The sequence below is a fragment of the Canis lupus genome, chromosome 1 (genome assembly GCF_048164855.1).
Source record: "Canis lupus baileyi chromosome 1, mCanLup2.hap1, whole genome shotgun sequence".
Lineage (NCBI taxonomy): Eukaryota > Metazoa > Chordata > Mammalia > Carnivora > Canidae > Canis > Canis lupus.
Genome location: NC_132838.1, coordinates 103,095,309 through 103,115,527, shown reverse-complemented (window position 1 = coordinate 103,115,527; position 20,219 = coordinate 103,095,309). Strand labels below are relative to the sequence as shown.

The 20,219-nt window shown below is 55.1% G+C and overlaps 2 protein-coding genes across 5 annotated transcripts; both read right to left on the bottom strand.

Annotated features, from left to right (window-relative positions):
* Nucleotides 1–4,411: 4,411 nt before the first annotated feature.
* Nucleotides 4,412–16,839, bottom strand: TNNT1 (troponin T1, slow skeletal type). 4 transcript variants are annotated; one of them, XM_072843606.1, is made up of 14 exons: nt 15,867–16,839; nt 15,493–15,550; nt 14,104–14,158; nt 13,798–13,827; nt 13,522–13,554; nt 12,791–12,812; nt 10,479–10,539; nt 10,075–10,191; nt 9,763–9,840; nt 8,512–8,625; nt 8,099–8,208; nt 5,475–5,565; nt 5,331–5,371; nt 4,412–4,547 (listed from the first exon to the last, which is right to left on the bottom strand). In XM_072843606.1, exons 8-14 carry the CDS (start codon nt 10,171–10,173, stop codon nt 4,502–4,504), a joined length of 579 nt encoding a protein of 192 aa, XP_072699707.1. In that variant the 5' UTR covers nt 10,174–10,191; nt 10,479–10,539; nt 12,791–12,812; nt 13,522–13,554; nt 13,798–13,827; nt 14,104–14,158; nt 15,493–15,550; nt 15,867–16,839; the 3' UTR covers nt 4,412–4,501. The 4 variants fall into 4 exon arrangements, with proteins under 4 accessions (XP_072699707.1, XP_072699712.1, XP_072699719.1 ...); XM_072843611.1 differs by lacking the exons at nt 15,493–15,550; nt 15,867–16,839 and having other exon boundaries at nt 14,104–14,589; XM_072843618.1 differs by lacking the exons at nt 14,104–14,158; nt 15,493–15,550; nt 15,867–16,839 and adding an exon at nt 14,002–14,041.
* Nucleotides 16,840–16,849: 10 nt separating this feature from the next.
* On the bottom strand, nt 16,850–20,029 carry TNNI3 (troponin I3, cardiac type). The gene is made up of 8 exons (XM_072843598.1): nt 19,878–20,029; nt 19,630–19,642; nt 19,405–19,491; nt 18,999–19,040; nt 18,565–18,696; nt 18,100–18,189; nt 17,426–17,602; nt 16,850–17,000 (listed from the first exon to the last, which is right to left on the bottom strand). The coding sequence occupies exons 1-8, from the start codon at nt 19,886–19,888 to the stop codon at nt 16,917–16,919; spliced, it is 636 nt and encodes a 211-aa protein (XP_072699699.1). The 5' UTR covers nt 19,889–20,029; the 3' UTR covers nt 16,850–16,916.
* Nucleotides 20,030–20,219: the final 190 nt, after the last annotated feature.

Sequence of the window (20,219 nt, the reverse complement as noted above, 5' to 3'; positions counted from 1 at the left end):
CCGGGAGAGCGAGCGAGCGAGCGTACGCCGAGCCCCGAGGAGGAGCCGCCGCCGCCGCCGCCGCCGCCCGCCCGGGGCCGCTGGGAACTGCCGCTGGCCCCGCGCCGCCGGAGGATCAGTCTGCCCCCGCCCGGAGCGCCGACGTCAGCACGCCTCCCCGGGGTGCGCTGGGAAATGGAGTCCGCAAGCGGAAGTTGCTAATGGCAACCTCCCTGCCTCGCTCCGCCCCGAGGCGCACCGGGAAGTCCGCCGCTCCAGGCGACCGGTGGACGGTTGGGGTGGGGGTGGGAGTGAGAGTGGGGGCGGGGGCGCCCTGGGAAATGCACTGCTACGTTCCACGGGGCCGGGAGCCGGGAAGGACATAACGCTCATTTTCCCACATAATTCATTAATTGTGGGCTCTTTGGTCAGCTCCCTTTAGCTAGAAATAAGCGGCCGGAGGGCAAGGACGTTTGTCTTCTCTGAGCGCCCCTTATCCCCAGGACCCAGAATGGAGCTTAAAATTGCGAGACCGAAGTTAATTTCTGCACGAAGTACTTAATGGATTCCCGAGGTCAAGGGAAACACCAGGGCGCCCCGCAACCCGGAGACCCTTCAGGGCAATCCCAAATCCCAGCTTTCCGGAGTGGCCACCCAGGTCATGCTGGGAGATAGAGTGGGCAGTCAGAGGTCATGGCCATCGGCCCACAGCGCCAGCGCACGCCGGGAAATGTAGTTCTCAGGGCCACGCCCCTGGAAACACAGTACGTCCTAGGCAGAATCCCAAGCCCCCCAAAAAGCCAGGCCCAAGGACAGGAGAAGTCCAAAGTCCCTCATGGTGACCCCTGGATCACATCCAGTCAAGGGGCCCAAGGGGCGGGGTCCACAAGGACAGCGCCCCCAGAACCTTCATTCATCCGCCTTTCTTCCGAGGGCCTCCTGCGACGCGGAGCACGCTGGAAAATGTAGTCTAGGCTCTACATGCTCGCAAGCCATGCTGGGAATTGTAGTCCTGGGTGAGGGGCTCCACGTAGCACTTTAAAACACGAAATAATCCTCACTTTAAGTGTCCTGCGCCTAAATCCTGGCTAGGAGAGATAGAGGCACTTTGAGGTCGGATCCAAGACCCGTAAAAATCGCACAAAAAGGCGCTGAAATCTGGACAGCGGCAACAGCCTTTTTTCTTAAGGGATGTTGGAGGAGCCCACCCACTCCGAAGTAGCGGGGGCCTGTAGAAAGAAATAAACTACAAATCCCATGAGGCCTGGGGAAAGCTGGCCATAGCTATAAAGGGAATGGCAGTCCCGGTAGTTCTTGGGATATGTAGTCTCTGAACCCCACGCTTCCCACGCGTGGGACGTGAACCCCACCTCCTTTGCCAGGAAGCTTGAAAGGCAGTTAGTAGGTCGCCTGTAGGTTATGTGCGGTTGTGGTTGTGTGTGTTTCAGTGTGCGTGCATACCCGTGACACTTTATAACTGTGTGCCTACGGTCTTGTGTGTGCCTGGGTGTGTGCTATTCATAGGGATTCATGTTTATCAAGCCTGTAAGTGTTCGTGGAAATATGTCTGTCTGTTTTTGTGACTGTGATTGTTTATCTGGGGTGTCTGCCCAACCCACACGACAAAGTGTGAGACGTGTTCCCACCATCAGCTCAATTGGCAATCTTTACACTGCCTGCAGAATTTAGACTTTAGCCTCTATTTTAAAACCTGCACTGCTGCAATGGTGAAGAATTCCAGGTCCCATGTAGGCAGTGGTAGGTCTGACGCTTGTTTCTGTCCACTTCCTGGCTCTAAAGCCTAGGGCTAATCTCTGTCTCAGGGAGTTGTCCAGAGCGTCCATAAGGTGTCTGATAGGTACCAGGTGTTGGCTGGTACAGACATGTTCATATCTCACTCTTTAAAATTATCTTCTTCCCTTTGCTTTTCCATGGAGAAAGTGTTTTCACTGTTTCCTCTCCGTGCTAACACTGGAATTGCAATGCCTAACCTTAGAACTGCAAGCCCTCCTCACTCAGCTGGTGAAAATAACCTCCTTGAGATAAGAAGATGTTCCTTCTTCCCCTGCAAACACAGAGAAACAGACGCCCATCCATGTCATAAAGATGATCCAGATAAAGGAATGAACTAAAGCATCAAGTTTACTCTCTTGTCCAGTGTGAAAACAAGACTAGGCATATTATAGGTCAGTTCTGATTTCTGATGTTTTTAAAACTGTTCTTGGCAGAGTTATTTACACAAAGGAAAGTTTTAAATTTAAGGGACAATGTACTATGAAAGACACCCCCATGGCTGACCATCTAGTGACTATCCACATACAAACACATCCCCTGGGTCCTCATACTCACACCAACAGGAAGGAGGCTTTGAATTTGTTAACCACACCAAGAACAGTATTCTCCCAAATATCACTCTCTAATATGAGCATGGAAAGACACCCTCCACTTACATGTAGTGTTAAGCCAAAATGATTACAGAAGAGGGGTTTTATCCCAATGTGTAGAGCCACATTTTCTGGGTCTGTTAACATATGTCTGTTCCTATCCTGTGACGTCCTTCTTCCTCCCTTTCTACTCTATTCCCTGTGAAAAGGTTTGTCTGAACTGTTATTCTTACAATTCCCTGCATCTTAGCCACTGTGGATTTGTTAGGGTGTGCGTTTATAAGATGCCAAACCAGTGGGAGGCACACCCAAGCCTGACTGGCAGGGCTGGTATGACCCCAAGAACCTGGGCTCTTGTCCCTAGGGAGCAGGTGAATGACCCGTGTACAGGATCTATATGTGTAGCTTGGGTAGCCAAAGGACGGAAGTGCATCCGAGACTGCTAATTGTCTGCCTGTAACTAGTGTTTCCCTCCTCAAAAATAGAACCCTGGTTTTATTTGAAGTGGCAAAACACCCAGCTCGCTCAAGAGTGGGCCAGAGACCTAATCTCCTTTGCCATTAGGCGTGGCCAACAAGATGGGAATGAACTTGGGTGGATGGGGCTTCCAGGAAGGCTCTCTTAGGGGTTGAATTCAGCTGCAAGGTGTACATTTCTGGCCTTGCCTTCTGCTGTCTTCCATTCCTGTAAGCGGAAGTGATGGCTGGAGCCCCAGAAAGCATACAGTGACCACTGCATGACCTTGTGGGTGGAAGCAGAGCAAAAAAAGCAGGAGTCTCAATTCCTGATGGCTCTTTAGACCTGCCTTTTCTGCCCAGGATTGCCTACTACCTCTTTCTTTTAGGTTCTGTGTGAGAAAACAAACCCCCAATTCACCAAAACCATTGTTATTTTGGGTCTTCCTTCCTAGCAGCCAAGCATAACTCCTAAATGACATTGTTGGCTAGTGTTGGCAACCCAACACTTCCCAATAGGAAAGGACCCGAGTCAAGCTACTGAAACATGAAGAGGCATTCACAGGATGATCACAGAAGGTCAACAAAATTCTGGGAGCACAAGATTAGGCTGAAATGCATGAAAGAAAACCATATATGTCCCTCCTTAGAAAGAAAAGTGTGAGAGACCACATGGAGAGAGGTCTCAGCCATCCCAAATGGGGCCACCCTAAACCAACCAGTCCCACTGAGCCACAGGAATCCCCAACCGTGGATGCACAAGCAAGCCCAGCCCAGATCAGCCATGCCCAGAAGAACCCCCCTGCTGAGCCCAGCACAAACTAGCAACTGACCCACAAACTCATAAACTAAAGTAATGCTACTATGGGAAGCCAGTTACAAGTGAGGTGGTTGGCTATGGAACACAGGCCATCTGATACAGCTGGGTAGCTTTTGGGGGGAAAAAAAGTATGCAGTTTAGTGATTTTTTATATTCACGAGGTTGTGTGTCCTAGCATCACGACTAATTCCAAGTATTTTCGGCAGCCTGACAAAAATCAGCATTCCCCACCCAACCCTCCCCCAGCCCCTGGAAGCCACCCACCTCCTCCCTGCTTCCATGGATTTGCCCTCTAGACAATTCACACATGTGAAGTCACACAATCTGGGACCTTCTGTGTCTGGCTTCTTTCACCAAGTACCATGTTTTTGAGATTCGTGGACATTACAGTGTGTGTCAGGGCTCTGTTCCTTTTTATTGCTGAGTAATACCTCCTCACATCCATTCATCAGTTGGTGGACATTAGGAGTGTTTCCACCCTTTGGGCCGTGGAGCACAGTGGGCATGTGGATGAACATGTGTTTTCATTTCTCTCAGGTAGACACTGGGAGTAGAATTACTGGGCCATAGAGTAACTGTGTGCCTAGCTGGGTGAGGAAGCACCAGACTGGCTTCCGAAGTGGCCGCCCCATGTTGCATTCCCAGCAGGTGCATAAGGGCTCAATTTGACCTACCGCTATAGTGACAAGGAGGTTTCTCTAGGCACTAAGTCAAAGGAAGCAGGGAAGCTGGCCACATGCAGTGCAGTAATGACAACCACAGAACTCAGCAGGTGGCCTGCAGGGGGCGTGTTTATTTCAACCACAGATGTGATCCATGCCCCAGAGGCTCTGGCTCAGGCTCTGGCTCCTGGCTCCCGGGCCTCACTTCCAGCGACCTCCAACTCGGCCCTTCCCTGCCCCCTTCCGGCTGTAGGAGAAGAGGGAAGGGGTGTCAGGAAGAAGGGGCTCCCCCAGCCTCTGAGATTGGCCCAGCCCTCAACTCAGGGAGTCCACAAGCCCCACCCCCAAATTCCCACTGTCCCGGTCAAGAGGACTGGCAGGCAAATGCGTTCTCTGTTCGCTGACGGGGCAGTGTGGTTGATGGTCTGAGGGTTTGCTGACTGGGGCGGTATGGTTGATGGTCTGGGGCCGGGTTCCACCCACCCACTTGCAGGAGCCGAGGTCAGTATGTTCCTGGGATGGGCTGGGGGAAGGGAGGGATGGGTGACAGAGAGTGGGTGGCAAAGAAGAGGGCCCAAGGCTGGGGTGAAAGAGAGAATGTGGGACATGGGGATAGATGAACAGAGAGCAAGAGAAAGAGAGCTGGGGAGGCAGAGCAAGGCACAGAAGTCACGGCGGGGTTCTCATCCTGTTGACGGTTGGGGCAGTGGGGGGGGATGTCCTGGACACTGCAGGGTGCTGGGCAGCCTCCCCAGTCTCCCCACCTGGATGCTAGGAGCACCTCCAGCTGTGACAGCCACTTGTGTTCCAGCCCCTGTCCAATGCCCTGGGGGGGCAAGACCACCCACCCCACCTTGAGAGTCCTGACTTTGAGGGACACAGAAACAGGGATGGAGACCCAAGAAGAGGGACCCAGGGCAGATGCCAAGAGGGGGCAAGGGACCAAAGCTCACAGAGAGAGGGAAGGACAGACCCCAGCGTCAGAGTGAGGGGTGGGTGGCACAGGGCTCAGCGCCCGAGACACACTTACAACTTCTGGGCATGGCTGATGCGGTTGTACAGCACGTTGATCTGTGCGGGAAAGAGAGACGGGCTGGGGGGACAGCCTGGGAGACGCGTCTGCCCGCCCCTGCCCTGCACAGCGCCGACATCCTCCGTGGGAGACGGGCCTTACCTCATACTTCTGCTGCTTCAGCTTCTCCATCAGGTCAAACTTCTCAGACTCCAGCTGGTGGATCCAGTCCGACAACTCCTGGGCCTTCTCCCTGGGAGGACAGAAGGGTGGCTGTGGCGCCATCCCACGCCCCCAGCCCACAGAGAAGTGCCCAGAGCCACCCCACGAGACTCTGAGTTGGGCAGCACTGTTGCCATTCTGCTAATATCTGAGGCCAAACTATTCAAAGTGAATGGAAGAAAAAGGGTTTCCAGTGTCTGCCCACTGTCTCCACATCCAAAATCCATATTTCCCTAAGGAAGAATGATGTCATGGTTAAGGACCCAGGTTCTGGAGTCCAGAAGCCGATTCAAGTCCCAACTTTGCCATTCTCCTGTTTGTGACTTTTGCCAAGTAACCTCCCCTAGGATCCCATTTCCCTCTCTGTAAAATCATGGCTACCTCCTCTATACCTCTTCTCCCATTCTTCCTTAGAAACAACCTTTTGCAATAGGCCTAGTTAAAAAGCCACTCTCCCAAATCTCCTGTGTAAGTAGGGGTGGCCAATGGGGATGAAAACAGGTCCCTGGATAGGGCTCCCAGGAAAGCCTTTGGTTAATTCATTCTGTGCAACTTCTTCCTGCTGCTTGGATGTGCTGGCTGGAGCCCCAGCTGCCACTTTGGACCATGAGGTGATTTTGAGGATGGAAATATCAGGCTAAATGTGGTAGAGCAGAAAAACAGGAGTCTGGGTCTTCAGTCATTTTCTAGAGTTTTATACCAGCTGTGGACCACCTAGTCTCAGAATTCTCCCATGTGAGAAAATAAGCCTCTGTATTTTAGGCTGCTATGGACAGGTGACTTTACTAGAAGCCAAGCTTATTCTTAACTGATAAAAAATCTATTGCACAGAACTGTTATACGATGTGTAATGCCTGACACGTAGAAACACTCGATAAAGTCAATGTTACTGTTCATTTTATTATTATTTATATTGCTTGTTTTGTCTTGCTAGCTACCAGCTTTCCACTGCACTCTCCTCTGGGGCACATTTTTATTTGAAAAATGTTGTAAGACCCTCATATTAGACCCTTTATCTAATGAATAAAATTGAGGTAACTGGATCTAAATATTAGTGGACCCAAGTTATGAGTGAGTGTGTGGTGGAGGGCAGAGAAATAAGAAAAGGGGGGAAAGGGGGTGGGGGGATGAGCAGCCACATATTACTTTATGACGGGCTCTGTGAAAATGTGCTCAGAAGGGGGAGTGCAAAGCGATCAGTGGGCTAGAGCCATGTAAACACCTCCAAGAGCTGACCCTGTGCGTCTTTTCTTGTGCACAGTATCCTCACACTGGTAGTTTGAAACCCACATGGTGGACATCATGGAAATGGGCAAAAGCTACGATTGGGACCTTTTGCTTCTGGAAAGCTGGCAGTTTAACATCTACCATCATTCCACTTTATAATGCAGTGAGTACAGGCTGCTGCACCAGACGGCCTGGGGCTCATTCCTAGCGCTTACACTTGCAAGCTGTGCAACCCTAGAGAGGTTACTTAACCTCTCTGTGCCTCAGGAACCTCATCCAGGAGGAGGATACTCATAGTATCTACGTCACAGGGTTGTAAGCCCTCCCTGGGGCATGGCTGCTGCAGCGATCACCATCATCACCACCACCGCCACTGCCATCATCATCGCCATCACCATCATCATCATCATCACCTCACTGACCTTTCACAGGTGTATGAAGTAGACTTTGTTATCCTGGCCTTATTTTGCCAATAAGGAAAGTGAGGCTCAGAGAAATTGCTTGCCATGCCTAGGATCACACAGCTGGTAAGTGGTAGAGCCACCACTGAGCTCCAGCCCCCATTGCTGTGCTGTCTCCAGGGTTGTGGGGGTTTCTGACTTTATGGGTCATACCCAGGTCAGAAAACATCAGGCTATGGCTGAGGCCCCAGAAGGAGAAGCACTCTGCAGTCTTCCCTCCAGTGCTTATCACAAGATGGGGGCTGTCCTGTGAATGGGAGGTAGAGGAGCAGATGGAGTCCCAGGGGGCAGACACTTGGCTGGAAAGGTCTCACTGACATGTCTGGCTTTAATTCACATAAAGATGGGGCTTCCTGGGCAGCCCGGGTGGCTCAGCAGTTTAGCGCCGCCATCAGCCCAGGGTGTGATCCTGGAGACTGGGGATCGAGTTCCATGTCAGGCTCCCTGCATGGAGCCTGCTTCTGAACCCTCTGCCTGTGTCTCTGCCTCTCTCTCTCTCTCTGTCTCTCTCTCTCTCTCATGAATAAACAGATAAAATGTACAAAAAAAAAAAAAAAAGATGGGGCTTCCTGAGTTTCCACAGGACCTCAATAAGTCAACAAAATCTCCTAACTTTTGGTGAGCCATCTTATCTGGCTTCCCCTCATATGACCCCCCCAGACTCTACATGTCAAGGTAGCCACAAAAAGTGAATCAGTGACATATTTCACTGGAAATACAAGGGAGTCCAGAGAGGGGGACACACTACCTCAAAGTCACACAGCACCAGGGCTCAGACCTGGGCTTCTGCTCTCCCAGAGCTGGGTAAGGATTCCCTTATGTCACCGTCTTACAGCCAGCCCCCTCCCACCCTGAGCCCCCATCCCACCGGTATACCGGAGCTGGTCTTCTCCCATGTGGTCGATGTTCAGAGGCTTTTTACGCTCAGACAGGATACGTAGTTTCATCTCCCGACCTGTCTGGCGCTTACCACGCTTTTGTTCTGCCTGAGAGTAGAGAAACGGACACACTGAAGTGTGGGATGGATCAGAACCCATGGAGCTGAGCTCCTCACCACCTTGTCCCTACACCCAGGAGTCCAGGCCCCCAGCCCCTCCTCCCTCAGACCAGGAGTCCAGGCCCCCAGCACCTCCTCCCTCAGGCCCAGGAGTCCAGGCCCCCAGCCCCTCCTCCCTCAGACCCAGGAGACTAGGCCCCCAGCCCCCACCTTCATGGGGAACCAGAACTCTAAGCCCTCTGTTGCCTCTTCCCTGGAAACATAGACCTTAGGTCCAGAGGAGTGAACTCACCTTGACCAGGTAACCCCCAAAATGGGCTCCCATATTGGACAGAACCTTCTTCTTTTTAGCGTCATCCTCAGCTCGCTTCTTGGCCTCTTCCTCCTCCTTCCGCATCTTCTCCTCCTGAGGGAAGAAAGGGGTTAGCCCTAAGGCCTTGCCCACCCACTTCAGGGAAAAGGTCTGGGGTGGGGAGCTGGGAGGGAATCTCACTGGTGAGCTAAGTGAAGCAGGACCAACCAGACACAGTGCATGAGGCAAAGTCAGTGTCAGAATAGGCAAGAATGCAGACATCCTGGGGGTGCCTAGGGGGCGCAGTTGGTTAAATGTCTGCCTTCCGCTCAGGTCCTGACAGGAGGTCCTGGGATGGAGTCCCACATCCAGCTCCCAGCAGGGACCCTGCTTCTCCCTCTGCCTGTGTCTCTGCCTCTCTCTGTGTCTCTCATGAATAAATAAAATCTTTTTAAAAAATTAATCACACCTGCAAAGTCCCTTTTGCCATGCAAGGTATCATATTCATAGACTCTGGGCATTAGGATGTGAGCATCTTTGGGAGACCAGTACTTTGCCTACCATGTCACTACTCCTAATCTTTAAAAGTGCTTCCAGGAGTCCTTGATGTCAAGGCAGATCACATATCCAGAGCCTACGCCAATGGGAATATCCTAACCAGTCTCCTACAACTAGCTAGCAATTTGCTCCAAGTTGGACAGGTGACCAATCTGCACTCATCCCAGAATCATGCAGAAGACAGATAAAAGAGGAATTATAGCCAGAGTTTCTGATGGTCACTTTCCATCCCTGCCTGAGAACGGGATGTCCAGTAGGGTGACCAGCCATCTGGTTTCCCTGGGACTGATGGGAACAGGATTTTCAAGGCCCAGGCCAGGAAAGTCCCAAGCACACCCATGATGACCTCATCACCCTAGGGTCCACAGAAAAATGGGCCCAGGGATAGGAAGACAAAAGCTGAGTCTTTGTGAGCTTGAGTTTCTTGATCCAGCCATGCCTGAAGCAAGTCACACTCCACTTTTCTTTTGGTTATATGAGCCAATAAAATTCTCTTTCTGCTGAATCCGGTTTGGGTTGGGGTTTCTGTCCCTTCCAAAGGAAAGATCCTTGAATAATACAGCACAAGGACTTTCTCAGGACAGCAGAAAATATGACAAATGGGAAACAGAGCATCCAGCTGAAGAAGTAACATTTGGTCTCCCTTCCAGGGCAGGGCTGGGCAGGGCAGGGAAGGGCAGGGGAGGCACCCACCGCCAGCTTAGCCTGACGCTCACGCTCCTTCTCTGTTCGGAAGCGCTGCTGCTCAGCTCTCTCAGCTCTGCGCCGCTCCTGGGGCGGGAGGGGGGTGTTGGGGGGAGAGAAGAATGAGGGGGTGCAGGGACGCTGCCTTCCCAAGGAGGTCAAGAGCAGAGATGAGCTAGTTTGAGTGTGGCCATGGACTTGCACCAGTTGCCAGTTCCCTCAAGATTCAGCCTCGGGCCTGCACTGTCTGGGAACCATTCCCAGCCCAGCCCCTCACAGGGTGAGGGAGGAACTAGCAGAACCCCACCTCCCTCCACTCACAATGCGCTCTTTCAACGCAATGAGCTCCTCTTCCTCTTTCTTCCGCTGTTCAAAATGCACGTCGATGAGCGTCTGCAGCTCCAGCAGATCTTTCTCCATGCGCTTGCGGTGGATGTCCTGCAGGCCGGAGGGGGGGCGGGGAGCGTGTCATCCCCAGGCAGTGTGGGGGACCCGCACCCACCTGTGCGCACCTCAGAGGAAAGTCAGGGCAGGGCCCTTGGGGGCAGGGATGGACTGGGACAGTTTAGGGAGTCGGGGGGCCGCTGTTCGCGATGCTTGCAGAAGGTGGCACTAGCGACCCACACTAGGTCCATTTTAGGGGATTCCCGAAAGAAGGGAGAAGCCAGGGGCGCCTCTTCCTAATTTGCACAAAGACACCTGGAGACTGGATGTCCCTTACTTACATCGAAGTCCACACGTTCCCCTTCTGGGATCTTGGGGGGGATCAGTGGAGGGACCACAGGCCTGATGGGTGGAGAAGGGGAATAAATGAACAGCCTGAGCTCCCTGATGGAGCTCCCCAGCTGCTGCTGCTGCACTGTTTACCCTGGCAGCCACCAGCCACGTGTGGTTGGGGCACCTGACAACTGGCTGGTCTGACTTGCGATTCCATGTGCCATCTGTGAAACACACTGGATTTTGAAAACTTGGTTCAAAGAAATGTAAAATATTTCACTAATGATGCCGCCTATCAATTGATTACATCTTGAAATGATAAAATTTCAGATATAGTGGATTGAATGGAAAAATCCTATGAAGATTAATTTTATCTGTTTTGTTTTACTTTTTAAAATGTTGCTTGTAATATATATTTTTATACATAAATTATATACATAGATTATACATATGTGGCTTGCACTATATTCGTATTGGGTGGTGCTGCCCTGAGGGGGGGTCCGCCCTCCATCCATGCCTTCATTAGAATTCTCTCTTCTCTGCTTTTTAAAACAGAAACTTCACCTGATTTCCTTCCTACTCCTCTCGCTGTCACCTCTGTCTACTGGTCCCCAGAGAGCCCTTTAAAGAGTTTCACCCTTGGGAATCCCTGGGTGGCTCAGCGGTTGGGCACCTGCCTTTGGCCCAGGGCATGATCCTGGCGTCCCATGTCAGGCTCCCTGCATGGATCCTGCTTTTCCCTCTGCCTGTCTCTCTCTCTCTCTGTCTCTCTGTCTCTCTGTCTCTGTCTTTCTCTCTCTCATGAATAAATAAAATCTTTTCTTTTTAAAAAGTTTTGCCCTTTTATTCGTTCACAGGACACTCCCACAAGGCATGTCATTCATTCGAGTGACTTCGATTATCATCAATTACCAAGGATTCACCAACTCTGTCTCCAGCCCAGATTCTCTTTGAGGTTCCAGACTCAGGTTGACAGGTGCGTCCTGACATTTCCTGCCTTCTCACAAACCATGCTGCCTCTGAGCTCACCAACTTCCCCCAGACTGAGTGGCGGCCATATGGCCCAGACCCCTGGCAGCGGTGCTCACATTCTCCCTCCCCTTGCCCCAGTGACAAGTCTGGCCTCTTTGCCTGGGCATCTCCCCAGTCTGTTCCCCAGTTTCCACCCCATGCTCCCCACCCTAGCTCAGGCCTCGGCCCCTCTCCTGTGAACCTTCATGCCAGCCTCCTCCTGGCCCCCTGCCACCTCTGGCTGTTTACCTTCAGTTCATCTTCCTTCATGACTTTAGAGCGGTGTTTCTAGCACCCAGAGCTCATCCTTAAGTCCAAGCAACCCAGCATTCAAAGTCCTTCTCCATCTGGCCCGTCAGATCCTCCAGCAACTTCTCTCCTCCTTCCCAGACACACACATTTCATGGTTCCCTGGCTATGACATGTGCCTTTGTACCCCTGGGCCTTTGCATATGCTGTTCCCTCTGCATGCAACGCCCTTCCCCTTCCTGCTGCATCCCCTGAGGCCTTCCCTTCTCCAACAAGCCTTCCCAGATCCCAAAGCACACCTGTGCCCCCCTGATCCCCCTTGCTGTCTCACTGAGGTCTGACTCCTCTACTCAAAACCTTCCATGCCTCCTCTACTCAAAACCCCCCATGGCTCCACAGGGCCCAGGCTTTCACAGCCCCATGCCTTCTTGCACTCTGCACTCCAGCCATAATGAAATTGGCACCACTGCCCACACCAACCCAGAACTCTCCTTCTTGTGCTCAGATCGCAGCCTCCTTGCATCTCCAAGCTTTGGCCCCAATCTCACCTCCTCCAAGACCCTCCGCCCCCATGAGCTCTCATGGTCTCCACAGATCTGCTTATTTTAGGACTCTCATCATCAGAATGACCTGTGTCTCTGTCTGTTCCCTGAAAGCCTGGCCTGAATCCAACCACTGCACCATGCATGCACCCTGTGAAGCTTTCTCCTTTACAATATCCCTCCCACCTCCTTCAGCTAGTGAACTCTTCATCCCTCAGGACTCTAGCATCACCTCCTCCCCTGGGAAGCCTTCCTTGACTGCCTAGGGCAAACATAGTACCTTCTTGTGTGCTACCCTCACTGTATCTGGGTCTGTTTCACCAACAGAGCAGATGGGTTCTGATATACCAAACACCAAGGGAAGTTCTCTGGACAATTGGCTGACAGAACAAATCCCTGCCCTTTCCTGCTTCAAGGGCCCCACTCTCCTTTTCTGCTTTTCTTACACCCTGTCTCTGGGGGTGGGGGGTACATATTTAGGAGGATGTGATTGGGATGCTTAGCCCCTAGGATCTCACCTTGGTTTGGGACGCTCCTCTTCTAGTGGGGAGATACAAAGAGATAATTAGCAAGAGTTCATGGGGGTGGGCCTGATACACCCAGAGGAGGGAACTCCCCTCCAAGCCATAGACCCCAGGAGCAGCTCTGGGGGAGAGGCATGAGTAGGGGGGGAGAAGAGGGAACAAGGGAAATCAGGAAGAGGAGGATCACACGCATCAGATATACATTCAGAACTGGTGTGGGGTCCCCCTCCCACTTCTCTGGGAACCCAGGGCTCCAACCCCCCCAGACCTTCCTCTTACATACCAAAGCTCCTGCTCTTCTGCATTTACACCTAGCACTTCAGGGTGCCCCCAGCCCCTCCCCTCTGGGGACACAAGAATCCAGACGCCCAGGGAGAGCCCTTTCTGCAACTCACACCCCAACCTTTGAATGTATATGAAGGAGAAAAGTGACAGGGTCGGGGACTTAGATGGGGGTGGGGTGGGGGTGTCTGTCCGCAAACATCCAACCCTTCTACAAGAATTCCTCCAGGCTGGGGAAGAAGGCTTGGGTGTCGGTCCCTTTAAGAAGGAAGGGAATGGGTTAAAGCCTCGGCGAGGCCGTTTCCCTTCGTGGACACCAGAGGGCGCGCGAGCTCTCCGGAGCTTAAAGGACCGGGCCTGGGCGGGTTATGCGGGCGCAGGGGTCCTCGCAGGGCTCGGGGCCCGAGGAAATCCGTCTCGGGAAGCGAAGCAGCCGCGGTTACCTCGCTCTGCCACGGGCTCCGGCTCCTCGGCGGCTGGGGAGGAGGAGGCAGGGGGAGAAGCGAGGAGGGGGTAGCGAGGGGGAGCGGCCACGCCGGGGTGCGGGGGGCGGGGGGGGGGCAGGGAGGAAAGAAAGGGTAGAGGCTGTTAAAGGACCTGAAGCCGGGGCGGTCGGGAGCCCCGTGCCCGCCGGCCCCGCCACGCCCAGCGCCCCCTCCCCACCCAGCCCCGGCCCCGCGGGGCTGCCTGGGCCGCAGACCTGCGGGTCCAGGCCTCACCTTCCTCCTCCTCCTCCGCAGCCTCCTCTTCTGGAAGGGCAGGGGGCAGAAAAGGCAGGGTTAGAACCCCACAAGAGAGCACGCCCAGGGTGCTGCGACCCCGAGGGTGGCCGCCCCGGGTGGCCGGGGGCGATGGGCGACCCTTGTCCTCGGGCCTCCCGCGCGTGTCCCCAGGCCACCGAGGGCCACCCACTCCCCACTCACCTTCGGGCTGCTCCCTGAGGACACAGGAAGAGGACAGAGAGGCAGGGTTAGCGTGTTGGAGGTGGGAGAGGGTCCCACCTCTCCATACCCCAGCCCTCCCACCAGCACCACTCACTCCTCATACTCCTGCTCCTCGGTGTCCGACATCCTGTGTCACCTAAGGACCAAAGAACATGCGACTGAGGTGGGGTCCCGATGGAGGAGGGGCTGGGGGCCAGAGTCCTGGGTCTGAGGGAGGAGGGAATGGGGGCCTGAAGTCCTGGGTCTGAGGGAGGAGGGAATGGGGGCCTGAAGTCCTGGGTCTGAGGGAGGAGGGCCTGGGGGCCTTGACCCCTGGGTCTGAGGGAGGAGGGGCTGGGGGCCTGGACTCCCCAGTCTCAGGAAGGAGGGGCTGGGAGCCCTGACAGGGAAAGGGCTCTGGGAGGTGTGGGGGGAGCACAGCCCCAAAGCTGCAGCTCCTGCCCCTCCACCACCACAGCTGTCCTCCTTTGTCTTATGACATGTCCATGGGAACCTGATCTGAGTGGAGATTAGGAGAAGGTATTTGGGAAGGGACTGTGGCCTGAAGACAATAGCTGCCCCACCCCCCAAAGGCTATTTTGGGGGGATGTCGTAGATGGTGAAACAGAGGACATTTCCTAAGAAGGGATTCAAGGGGGGAGGCTCCTGGGAGAATTAGTCACGCAGGCTCCCTCTCCACCCCTCCCCCTCCCCCTATCTGGTTATCTTCCCACCTGGCCCCTCCTGGCCCCCTACCCACAGCCTTGAAGGAAGCTGGACTCATCAAGAGCAGTGAAGTCCACACATCTCACCCTGACTCCTACATAGACACCACATCATCTTTGGGATTCCCCCAGGACCAACAGTATCCAGGTTAAGAGCACCCCCAAATCCTGAGACCCACAGATCCTGAGCCCCTCCAACTGATGATGCCCCTAGTTTCTGGGGACAAGCAAGGCCTCATGTCTCCAGATTCTGAGAACCCCATTCTTGAGATTCCAGCGTCTGGGCTGACATCCCCAGATCTTGACGCTCTAGGTCTCGACACCTACATTCTAAAGCCTCAACGTCTTGAGACCCCAAAATCTAGACGCCCAAGCTCAGAGGTACAATTCATGTTGCCCCAAAATTTGGTACCTCCAATCATATGGCTTCAGACCTGGAGACCTCAATTCTCAAATCCCCAGAGTCTGAGGCTCCCAGTCCTGACACCCAGCCCATAAATGTCCAAGCCCAGATATCCCCAATTTCTGAGATTCCCTCTGAGCTCCTAGGTCTGAAGGTGTTATATTCTGGGACACCCCAATCTCGGCACCCCCAGACTCCATAACTCCCAAATCCTAATACCTCTGTCCTCAGGCCTCATAAAGCCTGAACTTCCCAGGAATTCCCAAGCCTTAAGTTTGTACCACCTCCACCTCCGTAGCCACCCCTCCTGTCGTCTCCCCCCCCCCCATCTCCCCCCAGTACGAAGCTCCTGGAGACCATTACCTAAGGCTGAGTCTGCAGAGTCGGTGAGCAAATGGGCAGGGCAGATCTGTTGCTGACCCTGCGAGTGGAAGCACCCCTGGTTTATAGTGGAGTCTCAGCCCCGCCCCCCAGGGGAGAGGGAGGGCCTGAGAATTCCTCTCTCAGACCCAGAGTCCAGCTCAGAGGCTGCCCTGCCCCCGCTCTGGCTGCATATTCAGGATCCTGGCACCTCCTGGGGGTCTAGGGACCCCTTCACCCCATCAGCATGGCCTCGCACCTAGACTGGGTCAGGTGACCTCCAACCTCCGGGCTCCCCACCTCCCTTACAGCACGCTGAACCCGATGCTTTGAAGTCCCTGGGCTTGGCACACAGTAGGTCCTCAGAGAATACTTACTGACAAAAAGAGCACAAGGGGTGCTTCCTCTTATAAGGCTCTTGTCCCAGTTTCTGTGTCTCTTCGGGCCTCTCTGCATCTCTGATACTGTCCATCTCTCCTTTGTCTCTGGGACCCTCCACCTGTGTGTCTCTGTCTCTGTCTCTGTCAACCCCCTCCCACCCCCACCCCTTTGTCTGCCACCAGGATTCCATCCTGGTGACAACAGGCGCTAAAGCCGGGAAGCAGGTGTGGGTCGGGGGAGGGGAGAGGGTGTGGTGTCAGGCCCATGACCTCACACTCCCCCACCTTCATCTGACACTGAGCTGTTGGGTATTCCTGCCCCCCTTACCCTTACCCACAGCCGGCCACGACCTTGAACCCTAAGGGAGCCAGCCACCCCTCCTGCTTCTCAGTGTCTCTGTCTCTCCCTGCCTATCATCTCTGTTTCTCTTTCTGGGCATTTCTCCAGGGGCTGTCTCTCTGGGTCTCTCCGAGTCTGTGTTTTCACTCCCTGTGTCTCCCCATGCATTTTTGTCTCTGCATTTCTGGGGGTGAATCTGTCAATTTCTGTGAATCTGTCTACTGGCATATGAATGTGTGTGACCTCATTTATGTCTTTCTTTGGCTCTGCATCCGTGTCTTCCTCCATGTCTCTGCATTGTCCCTCTTTCAGTCCCTATTTCTGCCTTGTTTGGTGGTCTCTGATGTGCTTTGTGCACATCGGCCTCTCCATTTCCCCTTTCTTTGCAGGTCTTTCTAGGAATCTCTGTCTTTTCTCCCTCTCTGTGGGTCTCTGGCTGTCTCTGTGTGTGTGCATGTCTCTCTCCTTGGACCTCGGTCTGGGCATCTCTGCACACCCTGCGTGTGAGGCATAAGAGCTGGGAACGCCCCCTACTGCAGACCCAGCTCTGCTCCTGCTGTGTGGTGTGGCTTTGGGGGACTCTCCCCTCAGTCTTCTCATCTCCCTCACACCGGACCCCCAGGTAGCAGACTTGCAGCCATTTCTAGCTCAGAGAGAAACTTTATTCCTCAAGGACACCTTCAGGGCCAGGGCAGGGGGCAGCCAGCTCAGCCTTCAAACTTTTTCTTGCGGCCCTCCATTCCACTCAGCGCATCGATGTTCTTACGCCAGTCTCCCACCTCCCGGTTTTCCTGGAGGAATGGGGCCAGGAGTGAGGGCTTCTCTCCCATCTACACTCTCTCAAATAGCCTCCCCCCAATCTTTGGCCCGCTGGGCCACTCTGCTTTGGATGTCCATTTTGAGATCTGCTTCTGGAAGGCTTCTCATCCCCTCAGGCGATCCCATCAAAGTTGCCCCCATGCACATCCTATCTCCCTCATGCACTTCTGGCCTTGCTACTTCCTTTCTCCCTAATGCACTTCCTGGCTTCCCCTTCTACTTTCTGGCTTCCCCTTGCACTTCCTATGCCCCTCCTATACTTCCTATTGGGGACCTCTTACCAGATTCTTCTCCCCATAACTCCAAGTAGCATCTGCCCTGAGCTTAGGCCCAATGACTGTTATGTCCCACACCCTCTCCTCTGAGCACCCCCTTTCCTGGCTCTAGCCACACTCACCTTCTCTGTGTCCTCCTTCTTCACCTGCTTGAGGTGGGCCCGCAGGTCTAAGGACTCCTTAGCCCTGGTGCCCAGCAGCGCCTGCATCATGGCATCTGCAGAGATCCTCACCCTCCGCAGGGTGGGCCGCTTAAATTTGCCACGAAGGTCAAAGATCTTCTGGGTCAGATCTGCTATCTGGGGGCAGCCATAAGGGAAGGTAGAAACCTCCACCAGACCCATTCTTCCACCCTATACTTCCCTCTGCTCTCTTTCCAGGCCTATGGAGGTCTCATCCAGGCTCCTCATCCAGTAACTGTAAGCCCTCCCGACGGGCCCAGCCTCCTCTCTGAAAAACACTTGACACCTCCTGGTGCTGCTGCATGCATCCCACAATTTCCTGACCCATGCCTGAGCTCACCTATCAACAACACCCGATGCTCCAGCTACACATTTCCACGAATACAGCTTCTGCGTTCCCAACTCCTGGCTTTTGTGTGCTATTGTCCCCTCTGCCTGGAACAGCCTTCCCTAACCACTTTATACTCATTCTTCTGCCCCATCCCTGCCAGGCCCAGCTGTCCTGGGTCTCCTGGTGTCTGCAGTCAACAGCAGCTGCAAGGGCGTGGACTGAGACCACAACCCCAGGCACCAGACTTTACCCGAAGGGACCAAGACTGCCCAGGGCCCCCCACCTCTGTGATGTTCTTGGTGACTTTCGCCTCCACATCGTATCTCTCTTCATCCACTTTGTCCACTCGGGCGTGGAGTTGTCGGCACAAGTCCTGGTCAAGAATGTGGTATGTGTGGTTGGGGGACGGGGGTACTCTGACTCCTGAGTCTGAGGGAGGAGGCCCTGGGGGCCTGGACATCTAGTCCTAGAGGACTCTGGGGCAGCTGGAATAAAGGGTGCTGGGAGCCAGGAGTCCTGAGAATCTGACAGAATTGGGGCTGGAGAGCCTAATCTCTGGGTTTTGAGACTGTAGGCAGCTGCAGGCCATATTTCTGAACTCCTGAGGGTAAGGATTAGCAGACTGGATCACAAGGTCCAGAGCAGAGGTAGGGGACAGTGACTAGACCGGTGAGTCCAAACCATGCAGGAGCGGTCACTAGGTACCTCGGATCCCCAGCTGGGCAGGAGTCCCTGATGAGAACGGTACCTGCAGCTCCGCGAAGCCCAGCCCGGCTAACTCCAGCGGCTGGCACCGCGTGCTCAGAGCGCGCCCTTTCTCTCCGCGCCGCTCCTCCGCCTCCCTCTCCAGCTCTTGCTTCGCGATCTGCAGCATCAGGGTCTGCAGAGGCGAGGCCGGGGACCGCAGCCCACCCGGGGAGGCGGATGAGGGCTGCGCGGCATCCGCACCGGGGAGGCCGCCCTGGCCAGGACAGCCCCCCAGTTCCAGGCAGGGTCCGCGGTTTTCCAGAGACGCTCCCCTTCAATCCGAGGCTCCGCCCCCGTGGCGGGGAGAGGGTGGGTGCTGCTCACCACAAGCCACGCTCACTCCCCACTGAGGCCTCGTCCTACCCCCTCCCGCACCCGACCCTCCAGCTCCACCCCCTGAGGACACCTAGGCGCCCCCTCCAGGCCCACCAGCACCTTCAGCTGCAGTTTCCTCGAGGCGGAGATCTTGGACTTTTTCTGCCGGGGTGACATGGAGCAAGGAATAATCAGGGCGGGGAGTAGGAGACAGATGGTCGGGGGCATGGGTAGGTTCCAGATTTGGACTCGCTTCCCGCTGAAGCTGAGCCCCTCAGCCCCATCCACCAACCCTGACCCCCTGACTGCTTAGGCAGTTCCCATGGGCAACGAACTCCGCCCATAGGCAGGCCACACCAATCCGAGCCCTCCCTCCGCAAAACCCCGCCCCTAGGGCGCAGCTTCCTCCTAGGCTCCGCCCACAGCCAAAGCCCCGCCCCAGCCAAGGCTCTGGCACCGCCCCTCCACCCCTGGGTCCCGCCCCCTCTGCGGACCGGGAACCGAGCCCCGCCAGCCCCTCGCTCACCTTGGCGTGCGGCTCCGTGGCGTACGCGCGGTAGTTGGCGGAAGACTGGCGTCGGATCGGGGCCGGAGCGGGGGGCGGGCACCCCGCCTGGGGTTGGGGGGATGGAGCCACGTCACTGCGGGCCCCCCCAGCGCCCCTCTACGGGTGGAGCTGCCACCTCCCGCCCCAGGGCCCACCCTGCGGCTCCCTCCCTTGCCGTGGACCCCGGCCTGCGCCTCCTCTCACCGCATCGCCGCTCCTGAAGGAAGAGACCGGGAAGGGGGGGTTAATGGTGGGCCTCTGTCCCGTCCAGTCTAAGGGACCCCAGGGGCCGCCCACCAGCTGCCCAGTCCTCGGGTTCCAGGGAGTCTGGTTCCCAAACCTTTCTTCGTGCCGATAGCCAGGAGTCTGTCCCCACCTCCCTCCTCAGGCCTCACAGGCCCACGTCCCACCGCCTCGGGCCCTGCAGGTCCGAGTTCCCTAGATGCACTCACTCATCCGCCATGCGCAGACTCAGGCCAAGGCTTGCAGGAGGCAAAGAAGGGCAAGGGGCGATTGGAAGGTCAGTGAGGGGGCATCCGGGATGACCTTGAAGGCCCCCAGAGCTTCAGTCTGTCTGCACTGCTCAAGCTTCACTGAAGACACTGAGATAAGGGGCGTGGACTGAGACTAAATATACTGCTGCCACCTCCTCCCCCTGCCCAGGATGTGAGATAACCGGGGCGCGTGAGGGGTGGGGTGGGCTGTGCTCCAGCTGGATCACCCTTCCACCTTGGAGGCCTGGAACCCAGCCCCTCCTCCCTCACACGCAGGGGTTCAGGCCCCCATTCCCCTCC